General features: G+C 43.2%; 1 protein-coding gene across 5 annotated transcripts in view; it reads left to right on the top strand.

Annotated features, from left to right (window-relative positions):
• Positions 1–27,096, top strand: part of MROH1 (maestro heat like repeat family member 1) — a 197,445-nt gene that overhangs the window by 152,767 nt on the left and 17,582 nt on the right. For all 5 annotated transcript variants that reach the window (XM_078153842.1, XM_020995209.1, XM_020995206.1 and 2 more), the window contains 2 exons: positions 190–386; positions 20,606–20,743. In XM_078153842.1, coding sequence (XP_078009968.1) covers positions 190–386; positions 20,606–20,743 — 335 coding nt within the window. The remainder of the gene's footprint in view (positions 1–189; positions 387–20,605; positions 20,744–27,096) is intronic.

Raw genomic sequence — 27,096 nt, 5'->3', positions numbered from 1 at the left:
GTAGCAGAGGGCCTATGGAATCATTGTGGCCTCATTACAGGGCCAGAATTGGAAAAGGGTACTAAGAGCTGGCTTCCTTTGTTTTTGTAACTGACTGAGGCTAACTCAGTCAGGTATTGTGGTAGTATTGGAGATCCTTTCTTTAATCCTCTTCTTTTTCGTCCCCCCACCCCCCCTTTTCTCCTCCAGGCCACATGTGCTCTGTATGAGATCATGTCTGCTCCAGAGTCTGGGGCAGCAGTGTTGGGCCTTTACCCCGAGCTGTTTGTGACTCTCCTGTTGCGAGTCAGCTGCACTGTGGGTGTCCAGCTCCCCCGGAACCTGCAGGCTAAGGAGAGGAAGGGTGCCAGCTCCCGCCTGGCACCCAGAAACCTCGAACCTTGCAGGTAACTCATCTTAGATGAGGTTTCAGCTCCCACAGGGAGGGCCACCAGCCATGTGGAATTGATTATTTTTCATAAAGATGAGAGAGAGAGAGAGAGACAGAGAGAGAGAGAGAGAATGAGAATGAATTTGTTCTAATGGTTGACAAAGTAATCCTAAGTTACAGCAATGATGCTAAGAGAGGCTCCCTTGTTTGTCTTGGGATCGGGGTTTGACCCACTAAGTAATTCTTCTTTGGAGGAAATTATCCTTTTTTCATGACTGGAAGGTGTGTTTTAGGTTTTATTGATATATTTACAAAATGTGCTCATTGCTTATTTAGCTTTCAAGTAAATTTATAAGGAGCTCAGAAAAAAAAGACTGTTCTAATAGAGAGGCATAATGTAATGGTAACAATCCTGATCTTGGAGTCAGGAGAGACCCAAGGTCAGATTATGACTCTAATCCTCGATCTGTTTTTCTTCATCTTTAAAATGAGAATAATCACACATGCAGTGCTTATCATCTCAGTGTTGTGAAGGTCAAATGAAATAATATATGTGAATTGTATTGCAAATTGTTATGTAATTACCAGCCATTATAATTTCTGTGACTTACACAGGAACACACTAAATTTACCCTTTCTTTCTTCTGTCATAGAGATAAGCAGACCTCTTGGGTTATGGGGGGAAAACAATGGTCAGGAATGGTGAGCAGTCTCTGGCTTTCCTTCTTGTCCCTGTCCTAAATGAGAATAAAGCAGGGAGAGGGGCAACCTGGAATAAATTTGGGTAGAGTGGTCAGGTCTTTCCTTCCTTCCTTGGCTTTGTCTTAGGGTGGGGACATGGGGTCGACTTCAGGCTGGTAGTAGATATGTAGTAGTAGTTCTGTCAGCATCAGGAACCTAGAGGTGCCCCGAAGCTTGAGAGCCAGGCCTAGCCTTATCCTTCCACGTAGAAGGTACTTAATAAAATATCAGTTGGATTGAACTCTAGAAATGTGAAGATGTTGTCTGGGTCACAAGTACTTACTTCTGAAAGAACTTTCCTTCCCTGGCAGAATTTTTTTTTTTTGGGGGGGGTGGAGGATGGGTCAAGGGTGTATTGAGGTCCTGCTCAGAAACAGGAACCTTTCAAAGTGCTTTCATTCTCTGAAATACTCTGATTCCTAAAACCAACCAAAGGGCTGCAGAGCCCCATTGGACACTTGAAGATGAAATTGGTGGAGTGATTTCCATAACTTTGAGTGGGATAGTACAGAAACCCTGGGAATCCAAGACTAGCATGGACTTACTAAGGAAGTCCAGGAGGCCCTTTCAGCAGTCAGATAACATTCATTGGTGTTGCCTTGTGGCCTAGGTCAGGAAAGAAGATGGTGCCTGCTGATCCCTTAGGGAGGTAACTTTCCCTCTAGGTAGCAGCTTCCCTCTCTTCCTTGAACAAGGTGACTTCTGACTTGTTATTAGGTACCAGGTGTTCCTTGTTGGGATGTAATAGCTTTCATATTTAAAGGACTTTTTTGGGATTTAAGAAATTTCCACAGAAGTAAACTCATCAATAATGCCAAAAGCAAAAGGCTTTTAGTATGGCTATATTTTGCCTCCCCCTAGGGAAAATGATTAACTTGAAATTCTCGTGCTGGGAGGGCAAGTGGGGGGGCAGCAGGGTATTGAAGGAGAGAGAGAGAGAAAAGGAAAAGGAAAGAAGGGGTGAGGAGACATTTGAATCCTAGTCACCCGAGTCAAGTCAAGCATTTGCTAAGTACCTACTGTGTTCCAGGCACTGTGCTGAATGCTGGGGATACAAAACAAGGCAAAAACCAGTCCTTGCTGTCAAGGAATTCACAGTCTTATGTTGAGACAACATGCAAACCTATTGGCTAAATTGAAGAGAATCTTAGAAGGTACTAGTATTCAGGAGGATTGGGAAAGGCCTCCTGTAGAAGGTAAGATTTTAGCGGAGACTTAGAGGACGTCAGAAAAGCCTGGGGGGTGGTGATGCAGAGGGAAAACATTCTAGGCATAGGGAGCAGCTAGGGAAAATACAGAAAGTTAGAAATGGAGTTTTATGTTCAAGGAACAATAAGGCGACTAGTATCACTGGATAGCAAAGTACACGGTAGGGGAATAAGATGTAAGAAGACTGGAAAAGTAGGAAAAGGCCAGGTTGTAAAGTGGATTTTATAATTTTGGAGGTAATGGGGACCCACTGAAGTTTAGTGAGAAAGAGTGTGACACGGTCAGACCTGTGCTTTAGGAAGATCGCTTTGACAGCTAAGTGGAGGATAGGTTAGAGTGGGGAGAAATTTGAGGAAAGGAGACCAGCCTGCAGGTTATTGCAATACTGCGGGCATAAGGCGATGAGAGCTTACACCAAAGTGGTGATCTGTGGAAAGTGGCAGTGTCAGAGGGAAGAAGAGGATGTACACAAGAGATGCTACAAGGTAGAATTGACAGCGCTTGGCAACCATTTGGTTGGAAGAGGGGAAAGTTTGAAGGGAAAGAGTGTTGAGTTTGAGTGGAGTTTGTCTACACAGGACATCCAGGTCAAAATGTCCAGTAGTACTTGGAGAGGTAAGACTGGACGACAGGAGAGATGTTAGGGCTGGATAAATAGATCTGAGAATCCTCTACACAGAGGTGATCATTGAACCCTTGGGAGCTGAGATCACCAAGGGAAGTAGTCTAGAGGGAGAATCAAAAAGGGCCCAGGAATCCAGGATCTTCCTGGATCTCTGAAAACGCAAGGGGGTTATGCATTGGCCTGCAGTGAGATGATCTTGCCAGAGCTCGTTCTTTTGACAGTGTGGGTTAAGATACCCACAGGTACCTCAGGTTGCCTCGTAGGCCTGGGATGTGCTCGAGTTCCCTTGCCTCCCCAGCGAGCTCTGCTTTTGGAAGTCCTTTTATAGTTTTCACGCTAACCCCCGAGGAAGCAGCCTCGGCTGTGTCATCCTCAAGGGATCATCCTCATGAGCCATGGCAACCCAGCTCCAGTCTTCAGTTGTAGCCTGCCTAATGCCTGTGGATACCAGAGGCATTGTTCTAAATTATCAGTTTGAAGTGGCTTAGATAGGCCCAGGAATCGAGTGTAACTTTTGTGTTATTGGACCAGGCTTCCCGCAGAGAGTCCCTCAGTTCTCAGCCGATAAAATAACATCTATCACAACCTGCCACTTCTGAAGTGACTCCACGTGTGGTGCTGCTGCCTCCTTCTCAGCAGCATCTTCTGAGCATGAAGAGGAGGTGGCCAGAGGTAGGATGAAGACTTTTAGCTAGAAATAAAAACTGAACCACAGGGGACAAATCTTCCCCTCCCCCAGTTTTGCTAACGCTCTCATTCTCTGTTGTAGTCTTCAGAGGTTTGCCATGCCAGGTCTGGCATGACCAGGACCAACTTTTAGCTGGTAAATGTCAGGGGGACCTTTCTAGCGCTAGCTACTCTGCTTTCCATATGGCCTGAAACAGATTTAAACACTGCAGCCTATGTGGCAAGCAAGTAGGCACATACTATATAGATGGTGCTAGAGGAGAGTGTCTAGGGCCTCTGTTTCTTTGCCAACAAATTTCTCTTTTTTTGTCCCACTTGAAGAATTTTAGTCACTTCCAGCCTCCTGGCCTGCTAGTACCCCCTGGTCCAGAGGTGGCTTCCAGCCTACTGGGGCTGGTACAACCTGTCTGATCAGCCATTGGGCGGTGCTTTAAGTCTGGGCAGCTGCCACCGCAGCCTCAGCTCACCCAGTCCTCAGGATCATCTCATAAACTTTATTTATAGGAGGCCCATCTGCCAGAACCTTCTAGGCACCTCACAAAACAAATGGAAAATATGAAAGAGGACAGAGACAATTCTGAGGCCTGAACAGAAGGGTTCAGTCCTGGAGCTCAGGGGAGCAGCCCTGCTATAGAAGGGCCATAGCCTTGCATAGCCTGTGAGATAGTCCTTAGTACTGTAGGCTTGCTACCCATCAAGGCCTCAGAGGTTGGCAGCCTTCAGTGGTGTCTGTGCTGGGGACAGAAGGAGCACCCTTACCGAACAGCCTAGCTTTGGCTATTAACATGGCCACTATGTCAGCCTAAGGATCCTAATGAAATCTTGAGACTTAAGTTCTAAGGAAAAGAGGTGCCTGCACCCAACTGTGGGAGTATTTTCACAGATGGATGGACAAAGTAATTCTTGCTCTATCAGCTTCATTGATGTTGTATGTCATACATGTAGCAAAATCCTAGCAGTGTTAAAAGTAAATGCTGTGAAATCATAATCTTAGAAATAAGTCTCTTTTAAGGAGGGAAAAACAACCCTAGGGGCTAAGAAAGGGAAAAGAGGTAGAAACACTCATCTAAATTGCTAATGGATTCCTAAGCCAAAAATGAGTTTTATCACTTTAAATTTGGTGTAGTTGACCAAAATTTAAAGTGATAGGCTCTGTTTTTAGCTTGGAAAACTGCCACTAATTCAAATGGTGCTTTTCCAGCCAAAAAGCTGTAATGGATGGAAGCAAGTTATGATGCTGGATAGGAAAGCTGCTATCTGATTAGGATTTTATTCAGGCCACATGTTTAATAAAATTGAGAAGCCACCATTGCCCACCTCCTCAAAGAAAGGACTTTAGTTAACCAGGTGTACTCTTTCTCTTTGCATCATCTGAATGGAAATAACCTAGCATCAGACAGAACCCTTTGTCGTTATCATAACGTCAGTCTCGGTCTAGTTCTGTGGGTGTCCTCAGCATTGGCTATGCTGTCACACCCAGGCAGGTGGCCTGGCTGCTCTTTGAATGGTGCCAGAGGAGAGGCTTTGCTGTTGCCTCTCCTGACATTGATGCCAGTTCCTGCCTGCGCTCCCTCAGGCTCTGTGTGAAGAACCCAACCAGACCCCAGACCAACCAAGCATGAGGAAACTTCAAGGCACTTGGAGCAACTGTTTGTCACCCAGGGAAAGCAAATCTGGAGCCAGAAAATGATATCTTGACCACTAGAAATAGTGAATACAATAGGGGCAGCTAGGTGGCACAGTGGATAGAACACTGGCCCTGAAGTCAGGAGGACCTGAGTTCAAATCCGGCCTCAGACCAGACACTTGACACTTACTTAGCTGTGTGACCTTGGGCAAGTCACTTAACCCCAATTGCCCCACCCCCACCCCAAAAAAGAAAAGAAATAGTGAATACTGTTTAGAACCAGAAGCCCTATCCAGTGGAATGTGGTTGACCCAGTTCTGTCTGAGGTTCTAGACGTTTGTACTCAGGGCCAAGTTCCTCCTCACCACTTGAACGGTTCAGCCCTTCATTGACTTCTGCCTACTCCTGATCAACTTTCCAGTTTCTCCCAGGTGAAAAAGGGCTTGTTAGGAGATGGTGCAGTGGATAAAGCTCCAGCCTTGGAGTCAGGGGGACCTGAGTTCAAATCCGGCCTCAGACACTTGACACTTCCTAGCTGTGTGACCCTGGGCAAGTCACTTAACTCTGATTGCCTCACCAAAAACAAAAACAAAGAGAAAAGGGCTTGTGATAGATCCATTCATGCATACTGGTGCTAGGCACGTGTACACATGTTCTCTTTTGGCCCTCCCTAAATTGCAGTGTTCCTGTGGCCCATTAACCCTTTCTTTCTTCTTGTTTGCTTTTTTTTCCTTCCCTTTTTTTTCTTCTTCACAGAGGGTCAGAGACCTTTCCCACATGAAAGAGCAGAGAATCAAGACTTCTGCTCAGGTTTTGGCCTAACTTGCCCCAATTAATTTGTCCTGTTTCCATAGGCTGCTTAATCTTCACCTTCACATCTCTAGCATTTACCCAGTCCGCAAAGAAGCCCAAGGTAAAAACTTTCTGGTTCCTTTCTGAATCCTGTCTGCTATTTATGTTATTGAGGACTGAAGATATAGTCCTGGAGGGACTCTCTGATCACTGATTCCCACCTGTTACATCAGTGCCTCATATGTCTTTAGGGGTTTTTCCCCCTTTCCAGTTTATGACTGGTGTTGGGGAGGGGAATGAGTGGAAGTGACTGGGACAAAAGGACCAGGAAGACATGGGACCTTCCTTTTGTCTGTTCAAGGACCTGCAGTGTGATGAGGGAGCTAACAGTGGTCATGGGCCTGCCTCTCCAGAGCACCCTTTGTGCTCCGGCATCATCTGGAGATCCTCAGAATTGGCTACAAATGGAAAGAAATCTGATACAGGCTTCAGCAAAGACATTTTTTTCTCCTTCACCCATATCTGCTTCATGCTGCAGGTGTGATTTCAGAGACATGGTGTTTGTCCAGAAAGGGTAGTGAGATGGGGTAAGGCTTGGGTGGGAGGCACCAGCCTAGGAGTTGTGGCAGAGCTGGAGCCCAGTGCCCAGCCATGCAGGCGCTGGCCCAGGCAGCCTCGTCTGCTTCTCCCCCTCCATGCAAACAGGCGGCGCTGGCTGCCTGGCCCCGACGTCATTGCTGATTAATAGGGGAAAATAGTTTATCCGAAGTAGAGAAAAATGCACAGCCTCTAACTTCCAGACTTGCCCCAGGAGGTGGTTACAATATCAAAGTAATTTCCTGTAGGACTTTTGAGTTCGAAGCCTTCATGGTTCCTAATGCCAGAGAGAGACCGTGAAGGTAAATAGGATAGCTTGGCTAGAAGCAATTCTGGAAGCCCCTGGCTTTTGTTGGAAAGGGAGGAAGCTCCTATGGGACTCTGTGGAGAAAGAGAACTTAGAGGAGGAATAACGTTCATGGTCTACAAGCAAGTACTCTCAACAGGCCAGCATTTCCCCAGCTAGGAGAGGAGAGGGTGGGCGTGTAGTCACGGGGGCAGCAGAGTCAGCTTCGAGGCCCGTGAGTCCAGTGGGCATTCTTCTGGTACTGAGGCAAGCTGTCCAGAAAACAGGAGTATTGATAGTTAGATTTCCCCCAAAACACGGACTGACTGAAAGGAAGGAGGCATGAGTTCCCAGCCAGCCTTACTACATTGTTCGTCAAGTTCTTTCCTTCTTCCTTGTATTCATTGTGGTCTGCCATATACTGGATCTTGTCCTTCCTCAGACCCATTCCACCCCACCCCGCTCACTACCCTTTCCAGACTCCCTCAGCGTGCCTACTCTTGGTCCCTTCCCAGCCCCCTCCCACTTCCCTGAACTTTTTGTCCTTTCTCAGCTTTTTCCTCATTGTATTCACTTGCTATTCTTTCCTATCCTTCCCCCCCATCCTAGACCACTGTCTTTTCCCATCCCACTACCCTAAGGTACTCCTTTTCCCCCTTACTCTCCCAAAGTGTGGGCTTTATTTTCTCTCCTGACCTAATTCACTATATTTCCCCCTTCTTGTCTGTCTGCTCCTCCTCTAACTTACTGTCCTTCATGTGGTCTACCCTGTACTTTTAACTCCAGGCCCTTCCCTTGGTGCTTCTGAGGAGTTCAGATGTGGAGGCCTCTTCCTCTTATAAGACTCCCTTACTTCATTTCCCTTCTCTAATTCTGCTCTCACTTTCCTTCCTGCTCCTGGATTTATAGACTTTTCTTCATCCCTAGTCTCAGAGATTTCCAGATTACTATAAATTGAATATGGATTTAAAAACCTCAACATAAGAAATTGCCCTGAATTTTCACCCATTAACTGTTTAATCTTACTCTCCATTCCATTGTACTCCACAAAAGGCTACTCTACCCTAGCTGTAGATATTCCTCTTCCCTTACTCCTCCAGTTTAGCCTAACCTTGATTGTGAAAACACTGAACTGAATGGGGCTTGCTGCTTGGGGGGGGGGTTAGATTTGGGTGGAAGATAGGGTTGCTGGGGGCAGGAACCCAGTTTGGCCTCAAAGAAGCTTTGGCATCTAGGGATTCAGTGGAGTAGGAAGAAGTGGCTCAGTGGTCAAAGGAATGCAAGCTCCTTGAGGGCAGGGACTGTCTCAGGTTTGTATTTGTAATACCAGATCCTAGTACAATGTCTGACACATAGTAGGAAAGAAATTAACAAAAGCTTATTGATGAGTTAAAGAATGGGGACTCCCTTGGGCTCTAGTGGCTGACGCATTGAACTGATGTAATTGTCATTTCCAGGGGAAGACCAAGAAACGATAGGAGAAGGAACAGGAAGAGAAGTATCTTTGGTTTGAGAGCCCCTTAGTGAGTGAGCCAAGCTAGAGGAGTGGAACTTTGTTTCTCTGGGCAGTGATCTCAGTCTGATGTTTCTGAAAACCGTTTCACAGAGCTGAATGCCGTTGAGCCTTTATTAAAAGGCAGCTTCGGCAAACAGGGCGGGTCATGGTGCTTGCATTAACTATGGCATGTTTGAAATCTGGGCAACCCCACTACTGTCCAGATCTCATCCAGGACTCAGAGCTTTTGCTCTGAATGCTGAACCAGACACGTCCCATGAGTCCTTCATTTCCTTTGCAGCACAGGTACCCAGGTGTCCACGAAAGAGATCTAGAAGGCCAAATACTTAAGAAAGGGAGAAAGAGTGGCCTGAGGAGTGAGGTATCTGAGATGGCCCATCCTAAAACATTGGACAGGGGGGAAAGAGAGAAAGAGATCCATAGCCAGTCCTAGAGGAGTCTGGGGTGGGGAAGTACCCAGGTGTGCCATCTCTCCCTCAGCAGTAAAAGCTGAAGGCAGCTGGAAGGGATGTAAGAGGAGGAGGGGAAGGTACTTTGGACTGGCAGGGGGCCACAGCAGCTTGGTTGGGCTAAACAAAGTTAGCTCAGAAGTGTTCCCCACACATGGCACAGAAGGTGCTAAAGGAGCAGAGCTGGGCGGCCCAGTGTGCTTTATGGAACAATTAAAATTAACAGTCCAGATGTTGGGCTCAGCCAAGTGGAATGAGATGGGAGCTTGGATTAGAGAGCTGGAATGGCCAGGAAGTTTCCTCGAGGCAGCTGGAGACCCATGCAGCCAGCAGGCCTGGCCTTGGCACCACCCACTAAGCAGTGCCCCCACCGTCATCTGATTTTTTCCTTTAGGGTCAGAGTCAAAGCTCCTCACTTTTCTGCCCTGTGGAAGCCCTGAGACCTCAGAATCAGATGAGCAGCTTGGGACTTATAATCGGTTCGTCAGAAGGACATGCAGGCTTTAGCTTTATACAAAGCAGGAAACTCCTGTGTGCCCCTCTTCTCATGTTTCCTGTCATTTATACATTCAATTCAGTTCAACAAATATTTACTAAACATATAATATGTAAATACTTTTTACTGGGGGAATACCAGGAGGAATAAGACAGTTTTTGCCCTCAAAGGAGTCTGAAGTCTACTAAAAGATAAGACATAGATAGAATTTGCTCTGATTTAAAGTAGGATGTCATAAGGGGACGTAAGAGGGCTACCCAAAAACTCCTCTAATAGTTTAGTGGAGGGGAGGAATCACTTTTGACTGGGTGTAAATGGGATTTGGACAGAGCCTTGAAAAACGGGTGGTGTTTTGGCAGTCTGATGGTGGGGAAGGACATTGCAGGCAGAGGAAGGAGCATTAGGAAAGGCAGAAAGTTGGGAAAATGCCAGATGTGTTTAAGGAATGCAGTGGAAAGAGCACTGAACTTTGGTAGTTTGAACCTGGGTTCTGCTCCTGACTAGCTGTGTGACCGTGGGTAAGTTACTTAGTCTTTCTGAGGTAAAAAAGGAGATGATACTACTATTAATATCTATGGGGATGATAATAATTTCCTTTTGTGGAGCCATTGTGAGAAAAGCGCTTTGTAAATCGTAAGATGCTGTATTAAATATTGATCTAATTGTTATAGAATCATAGACTCTTAGAGTTGAGGGTCATGTAGTCCACCTTTTATGTGAAACTTGTTTAGGTAAAAATGTGTTTATGACTGTACGTGAGAGGAAATATCACTGTGGCTCTAAGTCAAGGATGGGGTGGGGGAGCCCTCAAAGTCACCTTTGATACTCTGTTCACCCCACCTCACTTAAATCCTGGAAATTCTACCTTTGAGATGTCCCTAGAGTACATCCTCTCCCTTTGGTTACCACTGCTGTCACTGTGTCTCAGGCTACTCTCTCACTTCTTGCCTGGATTACTGTAATAGCCTCCTATCTGATTTCTCTGCCACCCAGTTTTTCTTTTGCTTTTTTAAAAATTAAGCTTTTTTTCTCCCAAATCAGGAAAACTCTGCCTTCTCTCCCTCTCCCTTGCATTTTCATCTCTTTATCAGAAGGTGGGTAGCATGTTTTAGCATTAATCCTCTAGAATCTTGGTTGGTCATTATGCTGATCAGAACTCCTGTTCTGCTCACTTCACTCTGCGTCAGTTCATTTAAGTATTCCCAGGTGTCTCTGAAATCATCCCCTTTATCATATTTTACAGAATGATAGTATTCCATCATCCTTATATTCCATAATTTGTTCAGTCATTACCCAGGTGATAGATGTTCCCTCAGTTTCTAATTCTTTGCCACCTCAGAAAGAGCTATAACTATTTTTTGTACATTCTTAGTTAGAATTTGTTTTATCCTTTTCTTAATCTACCCTCCTCCTAATTCACCTTTCTTCTCTTCCTCTCCTATTTCCTTGTTGAGTGAAATGTATTCTGTACCCAAGTGAGAGAAGGAGAGAAAGGGGGGGGGGAGAGAGAGAGAGAGAGAGAGACAGAGAGAGACAGAGAGAGAAGAAGAGAAGAGAGTATTCTTACCTTCTTTGCCTTTATGAAGCAGCTAGGTGATCCAGTGGATAGAATGCTGGGCCTGGAATCAGGAAGACCTGAATTCAGATATGGGGTTTGTGTGACCCTGAGCGACTCACCTCACCTCTCTTTGCCTCGATTTCCTCAACTGTAAAGTAAGGATAATAACAGCACTTACCTCCTAGAGTTGTTATGAGGATCAAATGAGGTAATATTTGTAAAGCTATTAGTACAGTTCGTGGCATGTAGTAAGTGCTATGTAAATGCTCATTCTCTTCCCTTCCCTTCCCCACTTTGACCAGTTAAGCTGAGAGTGAAGTTCAAGTGTCAGTTGCTCCCCCTACCCCTTCCTCTTTGTTTGTATAGACTTCTACTTGTAAACTCAATTATGTGAGATAATTTTCCCCAACTTCTCCCTTTCCTCTCCATTGATTTCCTCTTTCCAGATCATTAGGACATGACAGAACCATTCCCAGATTTTGTAATTAGATTCCCTCCATGACCCCTGATGATAATAGGGTTCAGAGAAGACATATGTATGTCATCTCCCATATTAGAATGTAAGCAGTTTGTCCTTCTTTAAATCCCTATGATTATTCATGTTTATCTTTTTGTTCTTCTGTTGACTCCTGTGTTTGTACATCAAAATTTCTGTGTAGCTCTGGTCTTTGTATCAGTGATGCTTGGAAAATCCTCTATTTCATTAAAGGCTTGGTTTTTTCCCTTGTAGCATTATACTCAGTTTTGCTGGGTAGGTTATTTTTGGCTGTAAACTCATAACCTTTGCTTTCTGGAATATCATATTCCAAGCTCGCTGCTTCTTTGTTGTGGTAGCTGCTAAAATCATGTGTGATCCTGATTGTGGCTCTTTCGTCTTTTTGGCTGCTTGTAATGTTTTTTTTTCTTAGATCTGGAAGTTCTAGATTTTAACTATAATGTTCCTAGAAATTTTCATTCTGGAATTTCTTCCAGAAGGTGAGCAGTAGATTATACTTTGCACTCAAATTTTAAGAGGTGTGGGCAGTTTTCTTGAAGTAGGCTGTCTAGGCTCCCTTTTTGGTCATGGGTTTCATCACCATTTTTTCTGTTTCTTGTCTGTTCTTCACATGCTGCCTTCTCTGTTGCTTTGCTGCTGCTCATGTGGCATTCATGCTCAGAAATGTTTAATGGATAAAATCCAAACTCCTTAGTCTGGAATTCAAGGCAGTGCATGATCTGGACAACCTTTCATTTTGTCCTGCTTTTCCAGTCTTATGTCACACTACTTTGCTTCACATATGCTGTAAACATACTAGACTATTTAATCTTCCTAGAATTCATCTCATATTTTTCTATTCCCTGCTGTCTTTTGCTTGAAATGTCCTTCTCTTCCTCATTCTCCCCCCCCCATATCTGTTCATCTGTCATGGCCCAGTTCACAATGCAGACTCCTCTGTAATGACTTTTATGGTTTTCAGTGCCCTTCCCCAACCTTAAAATAATATGAACTGTCATGATGCTGTGCCTTTTCATGGTATATTGCATTTATAGTTATTTGTATACATTTGTGTCTTACTATCCACTACTCAACTAGAAACTCCTTGAGGAGACACCAGATGTCTTAATTCTTTGTATCATTAAACACAGAACCCTATACTCTGTAATGATGATAATAACTAACATTTATATATTGCTTTAAGGTTTACAAAGCACTTTACATATATTATTTGATTGGTAGGTATTCAGCAAATGTTGACTAAATCAATGATTAAATGAGTGAAGTATCCAAAGAGGTGGGAGAAGAACCCAGAGAGTGCAGAGTCATGAAATATAAAGAAAAGCTTGAGCAGAATTTGGTGCTGCAGAGAAGTGAAGACATTTGAGGTATAGTGGACAAAGCCCTAGGTTTGGAGTCAAAAAGTGGGAATTCTGGGGCAGCTAGGTGGCGCAGTGGATAGAGCACCAGCTCTGAAGTCAGGAGTACCTGAGTTCAAATCTGGGCTCAGACCAAACACTTGACGCTTATTAGCTGTGTGACCCTGGGCAAGTCGCTTAATCCCAATTGCCCAAAAAGGAAAAAAAAAGTGGGGATTCAGATCTGCCTCTTAGTAGCTCTGTGACCTTAGGCAACTCACTTTACCAGTCTGATGTACAGTTTTGGGGGATAATCCTTTTACTGCCTGCATTATCATGTCGTTGTAAGGAAGAAGTATCTTCTAGATTTAAAGTACTGTTATGATCTCAGAGGCAGTGTGGAATAGTAGAAAGGGAACTTAACTTGGAGTAAACAGACTTAGATTCAGGCCCCAGGTGCCATACTTCACACATCAGCACTGGATCTGTATTATGGATGGAAGAGACCTTATAGATGATCTAGTTCAACCCCTTCATTCTACAGATGAGGAAACTGAGTCCCATTGGGATGTAATGACTTACCCAGAGATCAATAGCTAGTAAGTGGCAGAGATAAGAATGAACCCGGATCTTCCCATCCAAGTCTAATGTTCTTTCCACTGTAGTACATTTCCAAGTTAATTACTCTCTCTGAGCCTTAATTTCCTCATCTGTTAAATGGCTCTAATACTCTCATTATCAACTTCATGAGATGATTTGAAGAAAGAACTTTGTAGCTTTGTCTACCTTAAAATTCAATAGAAATTTGAGCTGTTGAATTTCTCAGGAAGGTCTTCATCCTATTTTTACCACTCAGCCAACTCTGGTGCTTTGAACCTTCACTCATCTTTGGTGGTTTCAGGGACCCCACCTCCCCCTCATTCACAGTCCCCATGAAGAAGTGCTACTTCCCTCCTTGAAAATATTCCATCATCATTGATTTCAAGATAATAAACACCTGCCAGATTGTACCATAGAGATTTAACTAGGTCTTCACATCTGTTGTTTGCTGGACAGACTTTGGACCACTAGGGCTGGCTCCTCTTCTTTCTACCCCTTCCCCATTCTCCCCCACTCCAGGAATGGGGAGCCCTGTACTGCCTTTTTAGGGTATTCAGCTAAGGCCTGCCTCTTTTGTGTTTTCAAGTAAGAGCTACTCAAGTAAATCAAACTTTTAGAAAGATTGTAGAAATAGTTCCAAGGTCTTGTATTCTCTGTGTATCATGCCCACCCCCTTCCCTTCCTAGGACATCTGTCAGGTTTTCTTCATGGGCTAGACTGTATTTTTTAGGTTCCTTTGGGGAAGATTAGGTCACTGGAGCCTTTTACAGGAAGAGACCTAGAATGGGAGGCAAGGATGCTGTGGCCTAAGGGATTCTGGGTCACTCAGTCTGAATTTCCGGCTTCCTGTATATTGTCATAAGAAATATGTTTATTGGAGAGAATTGCTTTAAAGATTTGACTTTGCAAGGTTCTTTTCACAGACTTTTGATTTACCCTTGGAAACTATGACCTTAGTGTGGGCAGGTAAGTTATAGTAGCTGGTCATGGTTGAGAACCAACTGGCGAGGGCTTATCTCTTGCATAGACAATAGAGATGGAATTTACATATACTAAAATAATTGAATAGATGTATATTTCCCTTGATTGTGGCAAAACAGCAAGCATCTATTAAAAACTTATTATGTGCCAGGCACATAGAAATAATAGTGACGTAAGAACAAAAAAATCATTTAAAAATTATCATATACAAACAAGAGGATCTAGAATCTAACTATCTGTGGCGCATTTGTCTTCCATTTGGAATTTGGGCAAGACATTGTTCACAACTGGCAGTTACCCGTGGCAAGCATACATATCCTAGTTTTATGTTTCACCTAATATCAATGATCAGATGATCATTACACAGTTAATTCTGTTTCCATTTGTCGAGGAATCTTGTATGATCTTAACAGGTGCAGGATTGACTTTTGATTGGAGGAGAGCCTTGAAGATGTTGTTTTGCTTTACCAAGGTCAGACAATCAGTCAACAAGCATTTATTAAGCATTTAATATATGCCAAGCACTGCGCTGAGCACAAAGAAAAGTAAAAGCAATCCCTGTCCTCAAGGAGTTAACATTCTAGTAGGGGAGACAACATGTAAATTAGTAGTTACATATGGGCTTTATAGAGTGTAGATGGAAGGCAGTCTGTGAGGGGAAGGCACTAACAGCTGAGAAAACCAGGAAAGGCCTCCTGCAGAGGTGGAATTTGAACAGAAACTTGAAGGAATCCAGGAAGACTAACAAGCAGAGGAGAGGGGTCAGAGCATCGCAAGCGTTTGGGATAGCCCGCGCAGAGGCATGGAAGCAGGCGGTTGGCTTGTTATGTGTGAGGAGCAGCAAGTAAGCCAGTGTCCCAGAATTATAATCTGGAGAGTAGAAGGGAGGAGGGAGCCAGGTTAGGAAGAGTTTTAAATGTCAAAGAGAAGAGTCTTGGAAGTAGAGAAGAGAGCCACTGGGGGCTGGCATGGCAATGCGTATGTTTTAGAAGATCACCTTGGTAGTTAAGTTGAAGGATGGATGAGACTAGGGAGAAACTTGGTGCGGGAAAGCCAATCAGAAAGTTACTATAATAGTCCAAGTGATGATGAGAGCCCAGTCTAGGAGGGTCGCTGTGTGAGTGGAGAGAAAGGGACACATACAAGAGATTTTGTGAGGATAGACACAAGACTTAGAAATAGATTATATGTAAGGAGTCAGTGACAGTGGGAACTCAAGCATGATGTCAAGGTTGTAGGCCTGGATGACGGGGGAGATGGTGATGCTTTAGCAAAAGAGATGTTCAAAAGAAAGGAGGGTTTGGGCGGGAAAGATAATGAGTTCTGTTTTAGACAAGTTGAGTTTGATATGTTTACAGGATATCCAGTTGGAGATATCTGAAGAACAGTTGATAATGTGAACTTAGATCAGGAGAGAGACTAGAGCTGGATATGTAGATCTGGGAATCATCTGTGTAGAGGTAATTGTACCTGTGGGAGCTGAAAAAATTACCAAAAGATAGTATAAAATGGAAAGACGAGGGCCCAGGACAAAGCCTTTTTATAATCAGTAAGAAAATAGCAGGGTCTTCTGTTCTCTGTAACTTCAGTTGTTTGACTTTATAGATAGAATTATTTGCAAAAGCATTCTTGTTCTCATATTTTCATCAAGGATACCTTTGATATTTATGTAGATAATTCTTGTCTTTACAAGTTCATAAAGGCAATAAAGATATATGGCTCCAAAGTTAATGGTTGTCTCTTGCTTGCCTTCATTGGGTATGACTGTTGCTTGTGAATTTTTCCATTCTTTTAGATCATTTAGTCCAACTTCCTCAGTTTACAGATGAGGAAACTAAAGGGTTTCATGAATTTTCGGTGTTTTCTTGTTAACAGTTTCTAGGTTCTTTTGGCCTCCCTCTGTGGCAACCATTTTACATTAGTTAAACATTTATAAGAAATGTGATAAGGTATGTATCTTTCTGTTTTTTACTTTTTGGTTGTTCGAATAGGGCAGGCTGAAGCTGTTAATTTTTCTTAATGCCTTGTCATCGTTAATCTTTCTTCTAAATTGATGTTGATTTTGACCCTTGCTCTTTATTAGTCACAGCTGACTACAAACAGGCAACTGAGTCTAGTCCAGTTTCTGTATCAGTAGGCAGTTTGTCTTTAAGAGAGAATCAGTTTCTTTTGTGTATGATTACTCTTCAGTCCAGTGACGCTCAGCCTTTTCTCTGGCTGTCCATCATGCCTGAAATGTTCTCCTTTCCCATCTCTGGCTCCTGCCTTCTGTAGTTTCCTTCAAGTCCCAGCTAAAATCTGACCTTCTACAAGAAGCCTCTACAAATTCCTCTTAATTCTCATGCCTTCCCTCTGTTGATTGTTTCCTGCTGATCCTTTATATGGCTTGTTTGTACATATTTATTTGCCTGTTATCTCCCTATTAGATTGTGAGCTCCTCCAGAAAAGGGACTGTTTTACCTTTCTTTGTATCCTTAGCACTTAGCACAGTGGCTGACACATAGTAGGCAATTAAGAAATGCTTATTGGCTAAGTGACTAAAGCATTGCTGGCATGCTAGAATTGGCCATAGCATGTGTTGTTTCCATTTATTTTTAAATTCTGAATTTAACATCAACTAAAATGAGGATTTCCATATATGTGGTAGAACAGAAAAAAAAGAGTTGTACATGAATCTGCATATCTTGCTTTTATTTTAGTATATAATTCAGCATGTTTCTTTCAAAGCTATTTAGCTTTTCTATTGTTCCTCTTGACCCACAGTAGCATTTAAAAGCCATGAGCCACCTCTGTAGTTTAGGGCGTAATCTAGGCAATTATGCTTTTTTTTTTTTTTGCAAGGCAGGGTTAAGTGACTTGCCCAGGGTCACACAGCTAGTAAGTGTCAAGTGTTTGGTCTGAGACCGAATTTGAACTCAGGTCCTCCTGACTCCAGGTCTGGTGCTCTATCTACTGGGCCACCTAGCTGCCCTCTATCCACTGTGCCACCTGACCCCCCTTTTTTTACTTTGAAAAGCATAATTGGGGGCAGATAGGTGGCCCAGTGGATAGAGCACCGGCCCTGGAGTTAGGAGGACCTGAGTTGAAATCCGACCTCAGACACTTGACACTTACTAGCTGTGTGACCCTGGGCAAGTCGCTTAACCCCATTGCCTACCAAAAAAAAAAAAGTAAAAAAAAATGTTGTTCTTTATTAAAATAACAAGCATAATTGACTTCAAATTGATCATATATTATTTAGAACAAAATTTTAATTAATACAATACTAAAATGCCAGATGGTACCTTTCTCATTAAAGTTCAACTGTCAATCATTGCTTGATTGAATTCTGGTTCTATCTTAGAGACTGAGTAAACAACTTTACACTTAAGTTTTCTTAGAGTCCAAAACCTTAGGGGGAGGAACAGAAAGGGGGAGGAAGTGATATTAAAAAATACATATATTGCAAGCATAGGCAACCAATTCTAGCAAGTTTACCTCCAAACCACCTTACCTAAGGTTTTCTTTTCTCCTTAATAAGCCCCCAACCCAGGTCACAGGATCATAGATCTTTGTGATGGCCACTTTTCCATTATCACCAATCCTTCTGTCTAGAACTTCACAGTTGGCTAGTTCCTCCCTCTCATGTTGTTGTTAAGAAAAGTTAATGATCTGGGGCAGCTAGGTGGCGCAGTGAATAGAGCACCAGCCCTGGAGTCAGGAGGTCCTGAGTTCAAATGCGGCCTCTGACACGTAACACTCACTAGGTGTGTGGCCCTGGGCAAGTCACTTAATCCCAATTGCCTCACCAAAAAAAAAAAAGGGAAAAAAAAGTTAATGAGCTCTCATTGCTGTACCTTTGATAAGTCTGTGAGCCAAGCTTCATTTCTGGATTGAGCACTACTAAGACTGGCATGGCTACCAACAAAGGTCACTCCAACTCATGGATGGCATTGAAAGCAGTAAGCTGCTATTGACAGAGCAGCTGCTTTTGAGGTGTACTTAACAGGCCAGAATCTAACATTTGTTAACTCTTTCCTGGGTCATCATTCCTTACTTGTTTTAGATTTTCTCTCCTTTAGTCAGTCACTTGGTATCCTGGTCTGCCACTTTCTCATTGATTCCCTGAAACCAGATCCCTGTTTAATCGCAAGCTTTGATGAGCATAGCCCTCAGCTGGTTCTGGGTCTCAGTGGCACCTATAGGAGACTGAGGCCGTACAGTTAGATGTTGTTCTCCAAGGACTCAACTCAACTCTGCTTGCTTTCTTTCTCTTTCTCTCTCTCTTCCCCTCTCTCCCCCCTTCTTTCCCTCCCTCTTTCCTTCTTTCTCTCCCCTTAGAATTTGTGTGATTAGCCTCTTTGGGCTTCAGTTTCCCAGTGGGGAACATAAGGACTTTGCACTAGACTCCCTCTACCTCCTAGAGTTAGTCATTTGTATGACTGAGATTGATTGTTGCCTGCTCAGGGCTTCCCACTTTAAGCTGTACTGTCCTACTTGTCTCCAGGAAATATTTCTTGCCCAACTTGGGTGTCCCCTGGCACCCTGTATTCGTTGTCTTTCTTGATAGGAGAGTGAAGAATCACTCCATGCTTGCAGGTAATGGAGAATTGATCCTGGGAGCTCATATAGCGCTAAACCTTTCCTCTTGTCTCACATAAAACATAGTAGGGCTATGTATATACATGCTTTCCTGAGCTAAATTGAGGCAGGGGTGTAAATTGATTGTGAATATCTCCTCTCCAAACTTGATAAGTTTCTTCCTTTTTATAAAGCTTGTGTGGCTTTAGCTTTGTGCTAATACTGATCTTTTTTCTTCCTAAAAGTCTCTTTATTCCTTCAGATGAAGTAACTAAGAGGTAATTTAGGAAACAAACATAAAGATGGAAATTATATGGAGGCAGATAATTTCAGCTTAACAGAGAGAAAAACTTTCCAACAATTTCAGAATTGTCAGAGGAGGAATTTCTGTTTGAATACAGTTTGGACGAAGTGACCTCTGAGAGAGGCCATGTATCATAGTGGAGAATGTGTTGGGTTAGGAGAGATCTGAATTCTGACCCTCCCGTGCTGGATGACTGTGGGTAAGTCATTTAACCTCTCTGAGCCTCAGTTCCCTCATTTGTAAGATGAGGATAATAATACCTGTAGTAGCTCATAGTATTATTGTGAGGATCAAATAAAATAAGGTGTATAAAGTGCTTTGCAAACTATGTTGTTGTTCAGTCATTTTCACAACCCCATTTGGGGTTTTCTTAGCTAAGATACTGGAGTGGTTTTCCATTTCCTTCTCTAGCTCATTTTACAAATGAGGAAACTGAGGCAAACAGTGTTAAGTGACTTACCCAGGGTCATACATTTAGTAAATGCCTGAGGCCAGATTTGAACTTAGGTTTTCCTGACCCCAGACCTAGCACTCTATCCTTTGCTCCACCTAGCTGCCCCTTGTAAACTATAAAATGCTATATAAATGTGTGATGTCATTATTATTGTAAGTATGAGATCTTGGGGTGATTGTTTATCCCTAACATCTCCCCTCTTTCTACATACACACATGGTTTTGAAGGATTGGCAAAATTCTCTTTAACTGGCTAGGTACAGAGCAACTGACTTTCTCATTCAAGTGATCGTTTTGAATTCATTTTCCATTGCTCAGTCTAATCTGGGCATCCCTGAAAGGAGAAAAAAAAAAGAGTTATGACACTAGGCTATGATTGCTGTAGAAACACCAATGTATTCCTGCATGGTGGCCCACATGAATGTGTATGCAGAAGTGTGCGTGCATTTGTGAGTGTAGCCCCGTGTGCAGGTTTAGGGTGGCTAACTCTCAGGAGCAAGCCCAGTGTTGTGTTAATTTGCAGTGGTTTGGGGGAGGTCGTCCTTGGGTTTGCCTGACTCCTTGAGCAGGTATAGAGACAAGTACATATAGCTTTAGATACAGTCTTTCCCCAGCCAATGAAAGAAAATCCCTAAGTCCTATTTATTTAAGTCTGACAGTATAATACCTATGTTCCACATGATGCTGGCTCTGTGCTGGTCATGGGTAACTCCTAGCCACAGGTGTGCTGTCTGATGCAGCAAGCTTTTTGTCAAGATGGCCTTTGGTACAAATAGAAACCTCTATGTATCTCCAGGTACATCCTGCTTACTAGGCTCTGATAGCCAAGGAGAGGAAAGAAAAATTCTTCTAAAACCCCTTAGGGTAGAGAGAAGGCTGTCTTTGGGACAAGACAAGTAGACAACTCCTGTTTCTATCTAGTTGTGCTGTGGAGACACTGCAGGCCATGCTGTTCCGTGGAGGAAGCGGGGAGGTCATCACATACGTGGGTCTGGACGGTGGCTGGGAGCTGATGAAGACCTCTGAAGGCCATGAAGAGGGAGTTACTCTTCTTGCCAGGTAAGGGGGCCCAGAGGGGAGATGGTGGTTTTATGCCTATTGTCCCACTTGGCCAATGGTAACCTCCTCCTACCCCAAGACCTCCCTTCTGATCTCTGGTCACATACCTAGAATCACAAAAACTTAGAGTTGTAAGGGACATTTTAGAGGTCATCTAGTCCAACCTAGCAGTTCCTTGAGGCCAGAGACATAACAGGTAGTCTTAAAGACCTCCCTTTTTGTACTTGACTAGGGGATTGGCAGCGCCCATTTCTGAGCTTTACAGCTCAAATGGTTTTCCTAGCAGGACCTTGGGTCCCAAGTGGTGAACAGTTCCTTTCTATGCCAGGGTAGTGGACCAAATATAGTTGTGCAAGGCTTATGCCAGGTAGAACTGGTAATAGTGATGGAAGAGATTTCTCCCACCCCTTACCCACATTAGACTTTCGTGGGGTTATGGGAACACTCCCCCTTGTCTAATCTTACCTAACCTCAGGGTTCTCTTGACTCTTGCACATCCCTTCTTCTGTGACTTCCAAAAAGGCAGGCCACTCCATTCATACTACCTACGATTAGCATTCCCTGTAATAAATGAATGAATTCAAAGATAATCTGGCAGGACCGTGGCTCTTGTATGAAGACTGACTCTTCATTCCTTCAGAGATAGCCTTGGGGGTTAGCCACGGAACTGATCTGAAGGGGCAGTTCTGGTGGTCTGAATGTGCTGTCCTTGGAGGTCAGAATTAGCAGGTAAAGAAAGAGAAGGAATGAGACAAATCAGAAATAAAATAGGAGAAAGTAAGCCCAGAGGAGATGGCTTCCCCTAGTTCTGACAACATAGGGGCCAATGGGCCCAAGCCACTGTTGCAACCACAAGCATTTCCTGAGAACTTAGGTATCATGCCCTGTGCTCAGGGCTGGGAGTACAGACGCAAAAAGACCTGAAGGTTACCTGAAGGTTACCTTTGTCCTGTATCTCTCCTCCCTGTCTCAGCCAAACTCCTTGAAAAAGCTGTCTGCATTTATTGCCTCCATTTCCTCTGCCTCTTCAACCCAGTGCTGTGTGGCTTCCGACCTCATCACAGTACTGAAACTGCTTTCTCCAGAGTCATCAGTGATGTCCTAATTGCCAAATCACATGGCCTCTTCTCAGTGCTCATCCTCCTAGACCTTTCTGCTGCATTTAACACTGTTGACCATCCATTCCTATTGGATACTCCCTCCTCTCTAGGTTTTTGTGACTTTCCTGGTTCTACTCCTACCTGACCGTAGTCCTAACCACTTCTCAATCTTTTTTGCTGGCTCATCATCCATGCTGCACAAATTTAACTGTGGATATTTCCCAAGGTTTTGTTAAAGTCCCCTCTGCTTTCTCTTTTGGTAACCTAATCAGCTCCCATGCTGAGACAAGGCAGGGAGACCAGTTATGTGGCAACCAACAGTTCTGTCTATTCAGCCCCCATCCTCTCTAGGACTTCATTCCTGAATCATTAATTGAGTATTGGAAATTTCAAACTAGATGCCCCAAAGACAACTCAAACTCAACATGTCTAAAACTCAACTGATTATCTTTCCCCTCAAATCCTTCCCTCTATTTCTGTAGGAGGCATTACCACTTTTCTAGTCTCCCAATTTGTAACCCTAGTATTATCCTTGAGACCTCTCCCTTACTCCCACATGTTCAGTCTGTTGCCAAAAAGTTGGTATTTCTCCCTTCATAACATCTCTCATATCAGACCCCTTCCTCCACATCTAGCTACCTGTCATCACCTCTTGTCTACATTGTCACAATAATCTCTTAATTGTTTTCCTTGCTTAGAATTAGAACTCTAGTCCTTCCTACACACTGTTATTAAAGTAATTATCCTTAAGCACAAATATGACAAAAGAGTCCCTTACTCAATCAACTCCAATGGCTTCCTGTTGCCTCTAGGATAAAACAAAAGTTCCTCTATTTATTTTTTAAAGCCCTTCACCACCTGTCCCCAACCTGTCTTTCCAGCCTCATTGGACATCACTGCCCCCTTCTGCACTCTGCAATCCAGCCAAATTAGTCATTTGCTCTTCCCATTTCCATGGTTGGCACTTGCTTTTCTCCAAAGCCCTTCTTTATCTCCCGAATTGCTAGTTCCCTCCCTCTTAAACTGCTTTGTATTTAATTTTGCATGTACTAATGTTTATTCACTTTATGTTGTTTATATGTTACATATGCATGTTGTTTTTCCCCATTTGAGGCTTTCTTGGCAAAGATACTGGAGTGGTTTTCCATTTCCTTCTCTAACTCATTTTACAGATGAGGAAACTGAGGCAAACAGTTAAGTTACTTGCCCAGGATCATACAGCTAGTAAGTGTCTGAGACCAGGTTTGAACTCTAGGAAGATGAGTCTTCCTGACTCTAAGCCTAGCACTCTATCCACTGTGCCACATAGCTGCCCATATATGTGTGTGTATATATTCTATATGTTTTGTTCTGTTCTTGTATCTTGTATCTCCGTTGCCTTGTAGTGGATGTAGCGTTCAGTAAAGCCCCTAAGGAAAAAACTGCTTGGTGGGGTGAGGAAGGGATGGGTAAAAGAGAGCCCATGGCTTTGGCCTCAGCCTAGGTCTTCTTTCCCCTCCCTCACGCTTTGGCTGAAGACTTCATGAGCTTTGAAGGGTCGAGAGGATTTGGAACTTTCCCTCTTTCCATTGGTGTCCTAGTGGCATCTTGGAATCAGCATTGACTTGGGCAAGAAATGAAGGCCTTAGGATCACTTAGAATCATGCTTCACTTTGCTGAACAAAGGCAAAGGTGCCCATAAAAGAAAAGCATATTAGGCAAGTGCGTCATGTTTAAGATGATTGTGTCTGAGAAAGGGCATTTGGATTTCTGGACCCCAGCTTAAAATCAAGAAATAGTGAGCTCCTATTTAGATATGGTAAGAATATATTTATAAATCTAATCAAAGGGGCTTTACTTTGAAAAGGAAGGCAAAAAGAGAAAAAAAAACTGTCTCTGCAGATCTACTAGGAAGAATACTCTAGGGAGTACCTAGAGTGTCACATGGGGAAAGATAGCAGTAGACACCCAGAAATCTGAAGGAAACAAAATCCAAGAAAGCCCGTGACAAAACCACTGGTCTCAAATAGACAAATGTACGAAGTATGGCTAACAAGCAAAAAAAACTACAGATCCCAACACAGAGGCAATTTGATCTCCTAGATAATGAGATTTGGTAGGATGAGACTTATGATTAGAATACATCTAAGGAAAGCTATATCTTATTCAAAAGAAACGGGATAGATAAAAGGGGATAATAAAAGAGAGGGCTTATGTGAGGAAATCCAGAAACTGGAAGGGGAAAGCATAGTAGAGAGCATTTTGGTAAACATGGATGGAGGTAGAAATAGAAATGATAATTTGATCAGTATATACTATAGACCACCAGGACAAAAATAGTAAAGAGCAGTTCAAGAAATAGGTCATAAGCATAGAATAGAGCTGTCGTAGTGATGGGAAATTTCAGTTATCCAGACATCTCTGAAATTGTCTTGTCTTTATACAGATCATTCTAAGATCTATATATCCAGCCCCAGTCTCACCTGGATTGCAGGTCTGGATCCTCCACTCTTTTTTCAGACTTCTCTAACTTGCTGTCCCATCGGTATCACCAACTGAACATGTCTAACCCCACAAATTTACTGATTCGCCAGCCAACTTAACTTTTTAAAAGATAGCATAAAGAAGATAGATTATTTCTCCTCAGTCATTCTCAGGGTAAGCCAAACCAGCTTTTTTGCTTTTCCTCAAGTCAAGACAACAAGCATTTTCAGTGTTTACAGGGGTAGCTAGGTGACACAGTGGCTAGAGCCCTGGGCCTGGAGTTGGGAAGACCTGAATTCAAATCCAGCCTTTAGACACTTACTAGCTGGATGATGCCGGCAAAGTCACTTTACCTCTGTTTGCCTTAGTTTTCTCAACTGCAAAATGGGGGAAATGACAGCACCTTATTGTGAGGCTCAAATGACATAATATTTGTAAAGTTCTTAGCACAGCGTCTAGCATGGAGTATACATTTAATAAATGCTTATTAATGCCTCCCTCCTCACCCATTCTTTACATATATTTTATCTCCTATCTTTGTACAGATTATCCTCCATGCTTGGGATGTACTCCCTTCTCCCTTCTACTTCATGATCTCCTCAACTACTGGTGACTCCCATTACTTACTCTACAATTTTTGGTTAAATTGGCCAGATGACTTCATTAGCATAGGGAATCAGGGTGAGGAACTCAATTGATCAGAGTAGATCAGTGCCTTCTCTATAACTTGTCCCCTTAGAAAATTGCCTAGGACAATTCAAGGTTAAGAAATCTGCCCAGGGTCACATAGCCATTATATATTTGAGCCAGGGCTTGGACCCAGGCCTTCTTGCCTTAAGGCTAGCTCCCTCTGCACTATACTTCTATGTGTGCATGCTGTCATTCCCAATAGAATGAAGTACTGTAAGGACAAGTACTGTTTGATTTTTGCCTTTGTATCCTCAGTGCTTGCTTGGTACATAGTAGGTACTTAGTAAATGCTTATTAATTGATTGACAGGCAATGGAGAATGAATGTAACAGTGTGAAATGATCCTGTGAGAATATTTTCAGGAGTGACAAAGCATAGATGAGTTTAAGGGTGACAAGAAGGGCTTTTTCAGCTCTGCTGGAGAAAAAGGTAAAAGGAAAGGAAAGGATAGGACTTCTGATTGGTGTAAATGGGGTGGTGATGGTGATGAATAAAAAGAGGGTGTAGGTAAAGCTGCTTCCTTCTTATTTTACTTAATAATCCTTCAACTGACAGAACAGGACTGAACAAATATGGCTAATAGGGAGTTAGAGTTATACCTAAGATAAGTAAGGAGCTAATAAGAGGACATCTAGCTGCATTTAATGAACTCAAGATCCCTGGTATAAATAAACTACATCCTCAGGGACCAGAAAAACTGACAGATGATACTGAGCCTTCTTTAAAAGATCATAAAGAACAGGACAGAACTAGTACTTTAGGACTAAAGAATACTGAAATGTATCATAAAGGGGAGGGGTTGGTTAGTAGACACCTAGAAAAAGACATGGTGAACACAGGTAGTTAATGGCTTCATCAAGGGCAGGTCATGCCAGTAATCTTATTTCTTCTTTTGATGGGAATATTAAACTGGTAGATCAGGAAAATGTTGTAGAATATTGAACACTTGACTAACCTTAAAGTCTCTAATTCAGTCTATGTGGGAAAAATGGAAAAATGTGGACTAGATACTAGTCAAATAAGATGGATTTACATCTGGTTGACTGGCCAAATCCAAAGAATAGTCATTAATAATTTGATACTATCTTGAAAGGAAGTTTCCAGTCAAGTTTTGCAGGGATCTATGCTTTGCCAGATTTTGCTTAACATCTTCATTAATGACTTGGATAAATGCATAGATAATGTCATTATCAAGTTTGCAAATAATGTCAAGCTGGGAGGCATAACTAATGCACTGAGTGACAGATTGAGGATTCGGAAAGATCTTAACAAGCCAGAACATTGGGCCAAATCAAATTGGATGAAATTTAATAGGGTAGATGTAAAGTCTTATACTTATGAAATCGATTTTGGAAACCAAGTACAACATGGAGGAAGTGTGGCTACATAGAATGTCTGAAATAGAGCTGGAGGTAAAGTTAATGTAACCTGAGATTGCATTAAGAAAGGCAGTTTAGGAGCCACATTTTAGAAAGGACCGTGAGTTGGAGAACATCTGGAAGAGGGCACCCAGAATGGTGGAGTTCCTGCCATATAAACATCGAGGGGCTAGGGAAGCTTAGCCCGGACAAAGAGGATTCTTGGGGAGGTGGAGATGGCAGGGACCTCAGCTGTGCTCCAGTCCACCCCCCACCCGGCCTGACATTCAGTGTCTCATGACTGCAGATGAGAGAGAAGCTGCTGCTTTCCTGATATAAATCCTGAACTGGTTTCTGCAGCTTCCACTTGTTGCTCCTGGCTCTCTAACGCCAAAGCAAACGATTCTGACAGCTGTCGTGTTGCCCTGCCCCTGAATCTTCTCTTCTCCAGGTTGAACACTCCCAGCTCATTTCACTAGTTCTCATAGGGCATGCTCAAGGCCCTTGCCATGTGCCCCAGGTAGAGACAGAGCGCTGGTTCTAGAGTTGGAGGATCCAGGTTCGAGTCCTGCCTCTAATGGTTATTACTTGTATGTCCTTGGGCCAGGGCAGGGACTTGGACCTCAGTAAAATGTGGGAATTGGACTTTCACAGCTCTAGATACTGTGATCTCACCATGTCGGTTGCCTTTGTCTAGACACCATCCAGCTTATCAACACCACCCTTCTTAAAATGGAGACCC

This window comes from Phascolarctos cinereus, unplaced genomic scaffold, assembly GCF_003287225.1.
Source record: "Phascolarctos cinereus isolate Bilbo 61053 unplaced genomic scaffold, phaCin_HiC Scaffold_4;HRSCAF=312, whole genome shotgun sequence".
Taxonomy (NCBI): Eukaryota; Metazoa; Chordata; class Mammalia; order Diprotodontia; family Phascolarctidae; genus Phascolarctos; species Phascolarctos cinereus.
Note: the sequence above shows the minus strand (reverse complement) of the source record. Positions and strands in the feature narration are given on the sequence as shown.